Here is a 16098-nt window from a genome sequence, read left to right on the forward strand (position 1 = left end):
CCTGTCAACTTTTCTTTATATGGCTCTAAAGTTTAGTCTAGTGAAGGCTTAATTATTTTCTATTATTTTCTTCCTATCTTCTCTCCACTTGCAAACCAATTTTTGTCATCGCTTCAGCTATCACTTCTCTATGTATCTCGTATCTTTACTTCTATGCCTCTCAAACTTCACTGCAACTCTAAATCTCTTTTTGCCATTTGAGGCAGTGTACAAGCATTTAAGTGCCCACTATTTGCAAGGCCCTGAACTAAGTAAAGGGTGCAAAAAAAAAAAAAAATTCTGTCCATAAGCAGTTTAAAAGTCTTATAGGTACCTTAATTTTTGATCTTACATCTGATTTTTAGACATGGACCCTGTGCTCTAGAAGTCTAGATAGATAAGACATAAGCAACCATGAAATAAGACCACACATTATCACTGGTGCTAACAAACATCACAGTGTTTTCTCAGTGTGAATATTTGTGTCATTCTGTCAGAGTGCAAAGCACACATTGCTGAACCCCACCGCTAGAAATTTCTGGTCTTCCTGAGCAACAATTTAAAACGAACACTAAGAGTCGGATTATTAGCCAACGATCCCCTGATGACTAAATGTGTTCATGCAATAATCAAGTATAATAACTCCATTCAGGTCTACTAGGATGTGTCTCAGCCGAAGGAAGTGTCCACTGCACTTTACCATTGTCATCGAAGCCATGGGTGATTTCGTGTCCTATGACCATGCCGATACCCCCGTAGTTCAAGGAGTTAGACTGCTGGGCACTGAAGAAGGGGGGCTGCAGAATGCCAGCTGGGAAGACTACAAAGAAAGAAGATGGTTAAAGATGAAGTATGGCATTCTTCAGTGATGGCAGGCCTGGGCTGGGCTTTCTGCCTGCTAAGCTATTTTCCAGTATGTCAGTTTCACTTAATTGTACGCAAAAATCATCTGGGTGATGAAACAAATGCAGGTCTTTTATGATTGATGACAACAGGAGTTCATCCCAAAGCGGCACCATGATCTATGATTTATAATCACAATTCACTTTACAAACTCGGCTAAGATTATTTTTTGCTGTAAGGAGTTTAGAAGGAGGAGAAATCATCATCTTCATTCGGAAGGACTTTTCCCCACTGCAAATACTTGGGAGAAATGGTTATTTAATAACACAAGTATTCCTTTAAAAAAATAACACAAGTGTTCCTTTTAATGTCATCTCTAACATTTTATCCATCTACAATAGTTCGTTAAACAAACAGAACTACTCGATCAAAGGCATCTCTCAATCACATTGCCGTATGTTATTTTCAACAAGGCATCTATGGCTATTTATTTCCTTGTTTTTGGTTGTTGTCCTTTTTCTTATCACCCTTATCTGCTCCAGTGCCTCAAATATCAGACGTTTGGGAGCAGGGATTTGTGTGTCCATACATACATTTGTTTGTTTATTTGTTGAGTCCATTTTTTTTTTTTTAATTATCTCAAGCACCTAAAACTAGAATGGTGCCTGGAACAGAATAGTGCTTAGGAAATATGTTGAATAGGTGAATAATCAATTATGAATGAGTGAGCAAATGAATTTACTATGGTGTCCCAGAGACTTTACTAAATAAATACAATTATTTTTAGGACTACCTTGACATCTGGATTAACTTGCTAGCTTTCTACACTTGAATGTCACACAGACTTTAAAGTTCATGTGTCAGACATCAAAGTCATCATTTTCCCTTCTAAGCCATCACTCTCTAGACTTTATTTCTCCTAATGGCATTTGAAGGGTCTCAATCACCTGACATGAACATTTCATTTATCTTAGATAGCTTTTTAAAAATTTTTTAAATATTCATTTATTTGTTTGCTTTTTACAAAGTCTTACACGGTCTACTTAGGAAAAGATCAGGTCATGTACCTTCCTTCCAGGAGCATCTCTTCCGATTATCTCCTATGGTCTTACTGCCATCATACCACTTCATATTACTATTCCTTGTCTTAAGAGTTACTTAATTTCCTACATGATCTTTCTACTTCCTGTCTCGCCCAACTATAACCCATCCTAAACCTAATCCATCCTCCAGCCTGAATTAAAGTACAACTCTGGTCATTATCACTCCCCTGCTCAAAAGCTTTCCAAAGGGTGGTTTTGATGCTTTCTAACTAAATACAGCATCTCCTTCCCAGCCTTTGACTCCATGGTCCTCTCCTCCTCTCATAATGCTCATAACTTAACAATTTCATCTTTCATGTTTTAAAATTCTAGTACCTACTGAATTATGTTCTGTAATTTAAAAAATCTTTAGTATCAACACCTATTGCAATGTAAAACCCTTAAGGAATTGCTAAGTGGGATTCCAGGAATACAAGAGAAGGGCCTTGACCTTACGAAATCTAAGATCTAGTTTACAGAGTAGCAAATGTTGTTTTTGTTTTTTGTTTTTTTAGGTGGGGCGAATGTGGCAGATCCTTGCATGGATTTCAAAGATAAATATTAGATGTTTACGGAGGAGACTTTAAAAAGATGCCGGACAACTTAAGTGCCCTCCAGAGCTTTAAAAAAATCTGGAAAGTTGCCATAGCATCCAAAATGACAAAATAATTAGAACATAAATACTTCTGTCCTTGGAGAATTTTGATGAAAGTTACACCTCACATGTAGCTGCCTGAGTTATCAACAGTGCCAAGAAATTATTTTTAGCTTAAGGTATTAAAATTATGTGCAGTACTTTATTAACTTAAAGTGAATACTATCTCCCACACTATGTACTTTGATTAAAATCCACCCTTTATATAAAATGCTCTTATGAAACGTGCTATCAAGACTAAACATTAACTGTAAAGATCCTACCACTTTAATTATACCCTGATATGTCATTCTTCAGGCAAGTGATAAGATTTTTATGGCTCATATTAAATACTAGTCTTCAAATTCAGCTTTGCAATTTATGATTTCTCCTTTTACACTGTCAGCCAAATCTCAATGATGAGGATTTTCCCCATTAGCTTATTGCGGTTACTAGTAGACTTCACAACTGTCAATAACAACCAACTACTTAGTTGTACTTTTTTTACATTCATGATTGTCAACAAGTCAGTTAATTAAATAAGTCATTGATCCATGAAACAAAAAAAAAAATGTGTTTCTCCCTACTCCCATGCCCTCCCTTCCCTGGTTTAGTTTTTTAAGGCTGCATGCAAGCAATTCAATTTCAGAAACTTTGATATAAAGTTCGATGACAGGTAAAATCAATTTGGGGTGGAAAAAGTTCAATATTATTATTTTTTACATTAAATGGAATATCAATAGGTTTGGAAACATTTACTCTTGATTTTTAAGTCTGAAAATAAGATTCCTAAGAACACGGAGGGTAACGTTAGAAAATTTAATTATTTCAAGGTAGCTATACACCACTCAGGCTGAATATATTAAATAATCCTTGGAAACTTTCTGGAACTCAATAGAGCAAATGTATGGGGAAAAGGAGACAGTGAATTAAATACTTTTGGATGCCTTCCTCTCCAGGAAGTTGATTTTTTTTTTTTAATTGACATAAAGTGGCAGGGGTGCATAAAACTTAGAATAGTCTGCCTATATGAGTTAATAACAAAAGGTTGCTGCAATTGAATTAAAAAAAAGAAATTATTAATATGAATAACTCCCTATATGATAATAAAACAACTCTTTTGCCATAACATAGAAAGGCCAATCCCAGGAAAAATTGTACATAATCTAATTTAAGATATTTGTGTGAGGAAGGGAGGATCATTTATGAGACACATGTTATTCTATACCAATTCTAATTCTGTAATGCATGGTACGAAAATCAAAAGTTGTATATCTATGTATGTATACAGACAGGCACACGTGCAAGCACACATACACACAAACACACCCACACACTCACTTCTATCAAGAAGAAGGATGGAGGTCTGGATCTCCAACTATTTTTAGTTAAGACTATCTCCACTTTGAAGATTTAAATGAATTGTCAAAGAGAAAATGTACACATGTCAAAGATTCCTCCTCTTGCATGACACTTTCCCTTCCTCTGAACTGCTGTTATTAGCAGACAAGCATATGAAAAGACATGAACAATTTTTCAGATTTTGAATTTCTATCTGATGAATTTACCTTGGGAGTCTTTAAAAGGCCTTTCTTATTAAAAATGCTTACTGTAGCCAATTTTTGATTATTTGGAAGATAACTATTTTGTGAAAAGTTAGGCCCTTTTTTACCTTCTTTTTCCTTTTGCTGTGTGCTTCTTTGGTTTGAGGATATTAAGTTCAAATTGAGAACATTCTTTGGTCTTCTCTGATCAGGGAATCTCCAAGGTGAATCAATTTAGAGCCCACTTAAGGGTTATGGAGAAATTCAGAGCCAAACAAGGTACTGTCTTGACCTAAACTCTGTGGATCTGCTCTAGAGAGGGGCTGAAGGGATGAACATGCCAAAGTGGTCCTACAGAGGGTCCATATGGGTCTTCTTGTTGGAATGAATCAGCACCAGATCTGATAGGATCCAGGGTCCTTCCTGAGCTGGTTTAAAATGAAGCTATATCCCTTAGAGTCTACCCGAATACAGAACAAAGGCCAGGCTGTCTCTATTTGCCTTGGAATTCCATTAAAAGGTCATTATCCTATTTAAGTTCACATCTAGAATGAGTTAGATCTTACACGGACAGAACTACTAAATATCAAAAACAGGTCTTCAAAGTTGGGGTTCCTGGGTTGGGGTGGTTGATTAAGTATTAGACTCATGATTTTGGCTCAGGTCATGATCTCAGGGTCATGAGACTGAGCCCCACCATGCTGAGTGTGGAGCCTGCTTAAGATTCTCTCTGTCCCTACCCCTACCCCACACCTACATGATCATGTGTGCAGGCTCTTTCTTAAACAACAACAAACCCAAAAAACAAAGTGAAGGCTCTCCAGAGAAAGGCACTTCTAAGGGTCTGAATGGTTTCTAGGAATGCATTGCATTCTGAGTTGATCATTAAACAGACTCTGGTCTGAGCTTAGGTAATCATTGCACTAATTAGGAAATGTATTAGCTTAGACTTTGAGCAAATTGATTTTAACAGGTACACATGCCTTACTTATTGTTTACATGTTATGTAAAGAAACTTTTCTGATTACTTTATATAATGTATTTTCATGTCACATACCAAAATCAATTCCAGATGGATTAAAGATTTACTCCAAAAATAAAGACCATAAAAATACTAGAAGAAAATGCAGATAATTTCTTACTTCGGCTCTTCCTGTATTTAAAAGCAATTGGGGAAACCTATAATCAGATTTTAAAATAAGGGTTATAATTTCTTTTAAAGTTTGTTTTTTAGCTAATGATAAAAATCTTGCAGTATTTTTCATCATTTTTAATCTAATTACTAACAGAATTCAAGGAAAATGAGGTTTAGGGCGGACTTTGAGAGGTTTACTTTAGAATAATGCTGAAATCATCTTCCCTTTTGATCCTTGACTACACTTAGAAATGAAGGGCTGGACTAGGTGCACCTGGAGAAGCTGATTGTACTGTTTGTTTAGTATGTCTCTGGTAGTACTGAATCTGTTGGGTGCCTTTCTACACATTTAAGATCCTTGGTGGGGGGGAAATCGGTCTACTTATGTAATACTTAAGAAAGAATTTAAAGATCTCAAGGTCTTCTCAGGAGGAGAATCAATATATTTTTGTTATATTAGGCCATTTAGTTATTCATTATATCCTTCACTCATATATTTATTTCTACACATATTCCTAAAATATTACTAATAGTGAACATATTAATTTTTTTCTCTTTTGATTAAAAGTAGTTAAGTAAATGCAATTCCACATGGTTCAACCAAATATAACTGACTTTTCAACTTTCTAGACCATTGGAGTTGTCTAGAAAAATAGGTGATACAGATCAGGACCATCCCCACTAGAGTCAGCATACAGAATTGCCTGGAGAACTGGATATCTGCAAAGCTGGTTCTTGGAACCTTAAACCTCTTTAAGTTGCTGATGCTTAGAGAGTCTTAAAGTCAATATAACTTTATGAAGCTGTAAGAGATGTTTAAAAAGTATTTAGAAATAAAATAAAAGCACTTAGACATAAATAAGATAAACCACTTAGCCACGAATGAGAACATTGCAAAAGAAAGAAAACCACTTAGTGTAATTTGTACTAACTTAAAATTTGCTATTATAGTGAAAAGAGGTACATGGATGCATTTACTTTCAAGGAGTATATTCAATAAATCAATAACTCAGCCTCAGCTGTGCTTTTATGGGAACACTATAAATTGGTCATGCAATTCACTGTAAGCTGGTAACAACAGAGAAATACTCAAGAATTATTTAGGAATAGGCCTTACCTATCTGATTTCTGCCTGAAGAATAAAATGCATTGACTACAGCTGCTCCGCTTATCCACCTATGGAAAACATAAGAACTCGTTACAAATTATACTCTTATTATTTGATTCAATCTGCTCACCACAATAAAAACAGTATTAGTATTCCAGGGTGAATATTAACTTTCTGTTTGAAATATGATAAACAAATTAAAATTAGCTCACTATGTGAGACATCTCACTTGAAAGTATTTCTACTTCTTGAAGAATCAGAATATATCCAGGTCTGCAATCCGTTACTTCGCTTGTACAAAACCCATTCAGATGTATCTTTCTGGAATTGCAATGGATTAATATTATATTGAAATATGTTTACCTTTGTGTTCCTAATACTACTAACTATACCAACAATTTTGGAGCAGGTGACAATACTGAAGTACAAGTTGTCAAAGCTTTAGATTCATGTATATTTAAATTTAAAAAAAATTTCCTAGTTTATTTTAACACTGAGATACCCTTTGTCAGGTAGTTTCAGGTAATCTGCCTCTGATTACTGTCATCTAAAACTCTTTAAATGCAGCAGCATTCCAGCTTAAGTGATCAAAGGTATGCTTTCTTATGACCACTACAAAATGAAATCCAGGTGGTTCTTTAAGTAGATTTGTCTGTCTGTCTGTGGCATACCATGACTTAGTCTCTGTATAGAATTTGGAGATTCCATAAATACAATTCCTGACTTCAGAAGACTAATTTAGTTAAAGATGAAAAAGCATAAATACTATAAGCATAAATACTATAAGATGAGAAAATGGGGAAAAAATGGCTCCCAGGCAATAGTTTGAGGGTAGTAGTAAGCTAAAGAATAGGTGCCAACATTCCCATATCTTTCTGCTCAGATGTTATGATGACAGCATAACAATAATCATTGTTGGAATATTAGTCAGCTTTAAAAAAGAATGAGGTCATGATAGAGAGAATTATGCTAAGTGAAAGATGCCAGGCAAAGAAAGACAAATATGAAATATGATTTCACTTTTATGTGAAATCTAAAAAACGAAACAAATGAACAAATGAAAAGCAAAAACATACTCATAAATACAAAGAATGAACTAATGATTGCTAGAGAGGAGGGGTGCAATGGGCGAAGCAGAGTGGGAGTTACAGACCAGTTATGGAATGAATAAGTCACAAGGGTGAAAAGTACAGCATAGGGAAGATAGTCAATGGTATTATAATAGGATTGTATGGTGACAGATGGCGGCTGCGCTTGTGGTGAGCACAGCATAATGTAGAGAGTTGTGGAATCACTCTGTTGTCCACCTGAAGCTGAATTAACACTGTATGTCAACTATACTTCAATAAAATAAAAAAAAATCATGGTTAAGCACTTTTTTTGCAACAAGAGTAATATCCCCCCAATCTTAATAGACCATTACATAAACCTTTATACAGTCATTGATAAATGGACAATGCTTGACTTCAGATAACCTTTCAAACATCAGCACACATGCATACACTTGAGAGCATCCTATATTATTAGCTAATGGCCTCACTGTAGTTATACCACTTTCAGGGCAACAATTAGTGGGCAATTATTATCCTACTCATGGAAGGAGTTTACTGTAATTAGTACAATGAGGTTAAATCAGAACTGTTTCCAGACCCTGCTTTGCAAGGTAAGCAGTACAAAGTCAGCTGCCCAAATCAGCATTTTAGCTACAATTTCAGTAACTATTGTGGGATGTCAGATGGGAGTCCTATTTTGATCTCTTAAAAGGAACTGAGAGAGGACCATATATAAAAACTGTCTGATAAATTCTAATTAAGTATGGGTTTTATCTCCAATAACATGACTAAGACATTCATATAAAAAATTGGGGAATTAAAAAAAAATCTAGAAAACATCTCCGTAACTTTTTCTTTAGAAAGAAATTCAGTTTGAAGACATGAGGGAGATTTAGTTTGGTGTCATTGTCATTTTAAGCAGAGAAAAGCATTTTAAAACAAGATGGTGTGACTGATATATCAGTTTGTCCTAAGTTCATCACCGACCGAGTCATCAGTATTTTAATTTCTTGCAGGTTGAGGATTAGAAGCACAATAGTTGTATTTATTTTAACTCCGCTCCACTTGATTCCCACATGATTTGTGACAACTCACAAAAAGAACACACAAACCCAGGGGTATTAAGACTAAAATCAAGAGATCGGGAACTATATAAAACAAGTAGATTTTGTCTGCATGGCCAAAAAGTATTACAAAAGGAAATACTTACATAAGTAAAAATCATGATCAGGAAAAATGATTTATCAGGACCATGTTTACATATATTCACATAGCTATTACGACTTAGGGTTTAAATATGGTTCTAAGGTGTCTGGCAGGAGGGGTAAAGTGGAAAATGTGCTCACACTCCCCCTGAGGAGAAACACCATTCCTTACAGTGACTCTTTAGGAAAGCGTTCCTGTTGTGTCATCAACATTTTGACAGCAAATATGGCAGGAGATTTCATGTATAAATAGCTTAATATGATTAATTTTCATTGTCATAAAATTGATTTGCTTCCAGGTCTCTGTTGTTTTAAGGTTCACTTTCTCAGTTATGAACTGATTTAGTGACAGCATACGCTGCATGGACTTTTACAGGTAATCACAAATAATATATAAATTGTTTGGTTCTGAACTCAGGCACATGCCACAAACGCCCATCCAAAACGTTTTCTTAAAACAAGTATAGTACAGAGGGGAGGAGTTAGATACACGACACTAATGTTTCAGGTGGCAACAAAACTTGAAAGCAGGGCATAGATGAAGTTGATAAACCCTTCTCATGTTTATTCCTTTTGTAAAAATAAATGTCATACCTTTGTTCAGTGCTTTTCTGCTCTTCTGTTATATTACTTTGAGGTGCTTCAGATTGCTTTTGATTCATGTTTATAACTCCAGGAGGGAGTGTTTTACATATTAAAATGTCCACAGTGAATTACACTTTCAAGAAAAATAGATAGCTATTTATGACCACAGAACTCTCAAATAATACTGGAATTATGGTGGTTAGTTTCACAGAGCACTAGTACACTGTAGTGTTTGCCGTTTCTTCCTTGAGAACTTTCACGATGCATCATTAGACCCCCCTGGGGTGATTACTCAGATTCAAAAGCACAGGGCATACTGTTCCTGGGAATGACAGGAACTTGAAGTACTATGATTGAATCATTTTTTTTTTTAAAGATGTATTTATTTGAGAGAGAGTATGTGTGCACCTGGGGGAGGGCGGGGCAGAGAGAGAAGGAGATAGAGAATCCTTAAGCAGACTTCCCGCTGAGTGGGGAGCCCGATGCAGGGCTCGATCCAGGGTTTGATTGCAGGACCCTGAGATCCCGACCTGAGCCAAAACCAAGAGTTGGCCACTTAACTGAGTGATCCATTCAGGCACTCTTGGATCATTACATCTTAAATAAAATGATGATAACAGCTCCAGGTTCAATGGTCAGTTATGAACTATCTCACTATGTTAACGTAAAGTTAGGGCAAAGAAAATATTTTTCAAGTCAAATGGTGACGTAACGAAACCTATGTATTGTTTTGATTTGGATGCAGCCTCAAAGTTTCAGGAAAAGCTTCCATTTATGGAACACAGTAAATTTGATGCTGAAGAGCAACACAGAAAAGAGAAAAAGCACAACAGAAGAGAAAAAACCAAATGGTGGTGATTCTTGCCCTAAAATAATGGATAGTGCAGGTTACCTGAAAATACCTTTCAAGTCCAGCTGGAGGCCAGACACTAGCAGCCACCTGGAGCAGGTGTCGGCCCTGAGAGATGAAGTAGTATCCTGCTCTTTGATTTTTCTTCCAGCCTCCAATGGTCTCTGTGTGTAAGAGTTCGTGTGTGTGTGTGTGTGTGTGTGTGTGAGTGTGTGTGTGTGGTATTCAGTGAAGAGTAGGAAAGCAAGAAAGAGGATTTTTTTTTTTTTTTTTAAATTTTGGAGTCATCATTTTCTCAAGTAAACTTATTCTTGTTTGGGGTCATTCAACAGAACAAAAGAAGGGCCACTCTAAGCAGCGCGGCCCTCGAAGCTGAACTAGCAGGGTGGATGGGAAAGATGACTGAGACGCCCTTGAGAGGGGCACCAGGTGTTTCTCCTCTATCTCTTATTACCCTGAAGAACCCAGGCGGTGAGGCAATGAATGCACAAAGACATCATTTTTATAGCAGGGAAGAAAGGCAGAAGTCAACAGCCTGATCCTGCTGCCTTTTGGGATGTAATAAATCCACTGGATTGCAAAAGCACCTGGAGTGAAACTCCTCTTTCACCCACTCATGTGTAACTTTCAAACTTAAAACAACAAAATTGTTAACACCTCCTTCCCTGAAAGTGTTCAGTTTCCTGGCATCTTGTGGTCCCAGAGCAACTCCTTTAAAGCCAGTAGTACAAAACAGTGATTTTCTCTACCTGTCTCAAGTACTCAAGGAAAGGAGAATTCTCATTTTGCAACTGCAGTAACCACCAGAACCCTTTACATTTATTAACATTCTCTCACCAAGACTTCTGAGTTTCCTATATGCCTTCATTCCTCTTTCAAACCAGTCATATAAGAGAGATGACATCTCCAGTTTGCGGGTGTAGAAACGAGGCAGACTTTTCTGACCTTTTCCTGATAGTCTTAAAAACTAAGCGACACAACTCAGAAAGGAAAATGTGAATGAAGGAGAAAGAGGGGCCTCTCCTCTTCCATTCCAATCCCCCACCCCTGAGCTGTTGATCTGTACGGTATATAAAATTTCAGTTATTACGACGAATACCATTTCCTTGCCAAACTCTAAAAATGCAAGCGCTCATTTTTATTTACTTATCTTCAACACACAAAACTCACTTTTACTCATATATACTAGCAATGAACAATCCAAGAATGAATTAAGAAAACAACGCCATCTACAATCCTACCAGAAGAAGAAAACATTTAGGCATCAATTTAACGGAAGAAGCACAGGATGTGTATGCTGGAAACAACAAAATGCGATTGAAAGGAATTAAGTAAGACTTAAAAACATGGAAAAGATATACCACTTTCATGGATCAGAAAACTTAATTTTTTGAGATATAATTCACATATAACATTAGATTAGTTTCAGGTATGTAATACAATGCTTCGATATTTGTATACACTGCAAAATGACCATCACAATAAATCGAATTGCCATCTGTCAGCATACAAAGTTATGAAAAAAATTGTTTTTCATCTATTTTTGATGACTTTTATTCTCTCAGCAACTTTCATACATGCACAACACATGACTGACTATAATCAGCATGCTGTGCATTACATCCCCATGACTATTTTAAAACTAGATGTTTGTACCTCTTGATCCCCTTTACCTCTATCACATATTTAATTGGATTGTATATATATATATATATATACACATATATATGAACAATTTATATATATAAACAATTATATACACATGTGTATATATATATACACACATACACATATATATACATGTGTATATAAGTGTTTATATATCTCAAATATATTCTCCCATTTAGTAGGGGACTTTTTTTTGTGTTTATGGTTTCCTTTGCTCCTTCCTTGGCAGAAGGCTTTTAGTTTGATGTAGTCCCACTTGTTTATTTTTGCTTTTGTTGTCTTTGCTTTTGGAGTCAGATCCAAGGAAATCATTCCCAAGACCAATGTCAAGGAGCTTACTCTCTAAGTTTTCTTCTAGGGATTTTATGTTTTCAGGTCTTATATTCATGTCTTTCATCTATTTTGAGGCAATTTTTGTGTATGGTGTATTTCTCTAGTTTCATTCCTTTGCATGTGGTCATTGAGTTTTCCCAACACAATTTATTGAAGAGATTGTCCTTTTGTAGTATGTTCTTGCCTCTTCGGTCATAAATTAACTACCGTATTATATGTGTGGAGTTATTTCTGGGCTCCCTGTGTGTACCATTGATCTATATATCTGTTCTTAAGCTAATACTATACATTTTTTTTTATTACTATTGCTTTGTAATACAGTTTGATATTAGGGAGCACGATGCCTCCAGCTTTTATCTTCTCTCTCAAGATTGTTTTGGCTATGTGGGATCTCTTGTGTTTTCCACACAAATTTTAGGATTGTTCGTTCTGTTTCTGTGAAAAATACCTTTGGAATTTTGATAGGGATTGCACTGAACTGGTGGATTGCCTTGGTAATATGGACATCTTAGCACTATTAATTCTTCCAATCCAGGAGCATAGAATATCTTTCCATTTATTTTTGTCTTCCTCAATTTCTGTCATCCATGTCTTTTCAGTGTGCAGGTCTTTCACTTTTATTTTTCTCCTGAGGTTGTTTGAACATCTTAACAACAATTACTTTTAACTAGAGATAAATTACTAATCTCCGTTTCACTAAGATTTTTTTCCCTGAGGTTTTAACTTGTTCTTTCACTTAGAACATATTCCTCTGATTTCTCTTTTTGTTTGTTTCTATGAAAAGAGTGGACTTGTGGAAGAGAGGAGTCTTATCTTTCAAATTTGTCCTAGGTCTCTGTTGTCTCTCAACCTTTGTAATTGTCAAAGCAACATGATTTATTCTTTGTAGGTCCCAGTTGTTGAGGGTGCGCCAAGACTCGTCAGTACTTCAAAAGGAGGAATCTCATTTAGTACCCAGGTTCAGGTTGATTGGAAGACCCTCAGGCAGCAAATTCTAAAGTGTGTAAGTAAATGTAATTTTGAGGGACTACAATTGTAAACCCTACTGGCCTCTAAACCAAGCGATCGGCAGGTGTCTCTGGGTTATAGCTATGAAAACTGGGACTTCAGAAGAGTGTATAAGCTCCTTTTTGGTAAGTACTGGAGAGATGTAGTAAGGCTGTGGGAGAGCACAAGGATAGTGTCCCCCAGCCTGCATTCTCTGAAAGCACCTCCAGAGCCTCTAGATTTGTGGTAAACCTGAAGTCTGCCCCTCAGACTGAAGCTCTAGGACAAGCAAATGGGTCTTTCTCACAGAAATACTGGAGGTGATTTTCAATCTGCTGCGTAGTGCCCTGAGGGTGGCTGCCTGCCAAAACCCATCTTTCAAATTGTTACAGCCTATGGAATCCAGGAACACAAGCCCCTTGACCACCAGAGCCAGGAAATTAAGCAAAACCCCACATGTATACTGCATGTGCTCATTGATTTCAGCAAGGCACCAGAATAGCACAGCTGAGGCACTTTTGCGTACGTTCTCAAGGTAGAGAGAGCTCAAAATTGGCACCCACCCACCCCTCCATCCCTGCAGAGTCCCAACAGGCTCATGCCCTCTGACAGATGCATTAAGATCAGCAAATGAATTTCCTTCACATATAGTCCAGGCCCTTTTCAAACTGTTCCTTTTGTGCTGGTCCCTGGAGTGAACTGAGTCTGCAAACAAGCCCGTTAAGAGAATTATCCTGGTTCCCTCCGGCCCTTTGGGTCTCTTAGATTTAAATCATATTAGTTTTCACAGCCAACATCTCTCCATTACAGGTCCTACAGGTTGGGGCGCCTAATGTGGGGAACAAACTCCTCACTCCTCAGGAAGAAGCTCTGGATTTATGAAATCTCTACTGATGGTGGGTCACTGTACCAGGAATAGGGTTTTTGGCAACACCACCTATCTGTCTCTCCCACCCATCTCCATTTGGCCATTTTACTGTTTGTCATGAGGAAACTGCCCAGCTGTTTTTCAGGTCTTTATCAAAGGGAATTGTTCCCTATGTAGCTGTAGATTCAATGTGTCCATGGAAAGAGGTGGGTTCAAGATCTTCCGGGGCCACCACTGGCCCTTTGAAAGTGCTCCATCTAAAATTGCTTCACGCTCAGGTTTCCCCCTTACCCTAACACAATTGAGGATGCTGACTTTGCCACTACATGAAGTCATTCTAGAAGAGCCATCATGACCAGACTATAACAACAGCTGCTATTTGATGAGCACCTGAGTTCTAAGACAGGCACATTATACAAAAATACAACCCCACAAGGCAAAAATAGATGCTATTTTCCTCAGTTTATAAAGGAACCACTGAAGCTCAGAGATATGCAGGTTGTCTAAGTTTATACAGTAAATGGCAGAGCAGGAATCTTAACCCGGGGCCGCCCACTCTGTCTAACTCCCACTTTCCACCATCCACCCATCCCTTCTGATTGCAAAGCACAAGCTCTTTCCACTGTTCCACTAAGTGCAAAATTTTTACCCAAAGGTAAAAAAAGCACAGTAGGACCAAAGAGCCCCTTTAAACTATTCATTGTGGTTGCATAAGAGTTGTTAACAAACGGAAGTACTGAGTGGCTCATCCGATTACCTGAGAGATAAGAGAGCCAGGACTCCTATTCTGACGTGAAATTGGGAAAATCCACTTCTCTTTCAACCAAAAGCAATAGAAATCACTAACCTGTGTGATATATCAAATTCAGAGAAATTCCCAAACTGGGAATATATAGGTGGGTGGATCGTTTCTGTCAGAATTTTCTTTTGGTGACTTTTTTCCTGATTTAGAATAATCTTGGGATCTTTCAGGAAAAAACAGAAACTTCTTCCATCCCATAGAACCCTTAGCAATGACATAACTTGACAGGATTGTCTGTCTAGCTCATTAGACAGTAGCTCCAGGAAAGCAGTGATGTTCTTTTTTTTTTTTTTTAATTGTAGTAAGAGCACTTATCAGAAGATCTATCTTTTTAACACATTTTACCACACTGAAGTATACATTATTGTAAACTATGGGTATGATGCTGTACAGAAGATCTCTAAAGGTTATCGATCTTGCTTAACTTAAACTCTACACCTGCTGATTAATAATTGCTTAAGAACCCCTCGCCTCCAGTCCCTGCTAATCATAATTCCATTCTTTGATTTTATGAATTTGACTATTTCAGATACTTCATATAAAGTAGAATCATGCAGCGTTTTTCTCTTTCTGGCTTATTTCACTTAGCATTTCACTTAGCATAACCTCTTCACATTCATTCATCCAGGTTGGTGTATATTGCAAGATGTCCTCCTCTTTAAACGTTAAATGGTATTTCATTGCTTGTGTACATCACCTTTTCTTTATTCATCCATCTGTCAGTGGAAACAGGTTGTTTCCACATCTTAGCTGTTGAGAATGGTGCTGCAATGAACATGGGAGTGCAAATATCTTTTAGGGATCCTGATTTCAATTCTTTTGGATATTGGCTATTGGATTTATATTCTAAATATAAATGTATATTTAGAAGTGGGCTTGCTGGATCACATGGTAGTTCTATTTCGAATTTTTTGAGGAACCTCCATACTGTTTTCCGTAGCAGCTGCACCATTTTGTATTCCTTCCAATGGTGTGCGGGGTCTCCAATTTCTCTACATCCTTTACCAATACTCGCTGTCTTGTCTTGTTTGTTTGATAATAACCATCCTGACAGCACTGATGTGTTAGCTTATTGTGGTTTTGATCTGCATTTCCCTGATGATTAGTGATGCTGAGCATCATTTCATGTGTCTGTTGGCCATTTGTATGTCTTCTTTGGAGAAATGTCTATTCAAACCCTTAGCTCATTTTTTTTTTAAAGATCTTATTTATTATTCATGAGAGACACACACGGGGGTGGGGGGGGCGGGGAGAAGAGACAGGCAGAGGGAGAAGCAGGCTCCATGCAGGGAGCCCAACGTGGGACTTGATCCCGGGTCACTGGGCTCACGCCCTGGGCTGAAGGTGGCGCTCAACCGCTGAGCCACTGGGGCTGCCCCCTTAGCTCATTTTTAAATTGGCTTCTTACTTTTGTTGTTGTTGC

The 16098-nt window shown here is 37.2% G+C and overlaps 1 protein-coding gene across 5 annotated transcripts in view; it reads right to left on the minus strand.

The window, feature by feature from the left end:
• The window catches only part of MME (membrane metalloendopeptidase), a 96213-nt gene that overhangs the window by 14203 nt on the left and 65912 nt on the right, over positions 1-16098 (minus strand). For all 5 annotated transcript variants that reach the window (XM_072792202.1, XM_072792203.1, XM_072792205.1 and 2 more), the window contains exons 17-18: positions 6335-6393; positions 680-799 (exon numbers count right to left, since the gene is read on the minus strand). In XM_072792202.1, coding sequence (XP_072648303.1) covers positions 680-799; positions 6335-6393 — 179 coding nt within the window. The remainder of the gene's footprint in view (positions 1-679; positions 800-6334; positions 6394-16098) is intronic.

The sequence above is a fragment of the Canis lupus genome, chromosome 22 (assembly GCF_048164855.1).
Source record: "Canis lupus baileyi chromosome 22, mCanLup2.hap1, whole genome shotgun sequence".
In the NCBI taxonomy this organism is placed as follows: domain Eukaryota; kingdom Metazoa; phylum Chordata; class Mammalia; order Carnivora; family Canidae; genus Canis; species Canis lupus.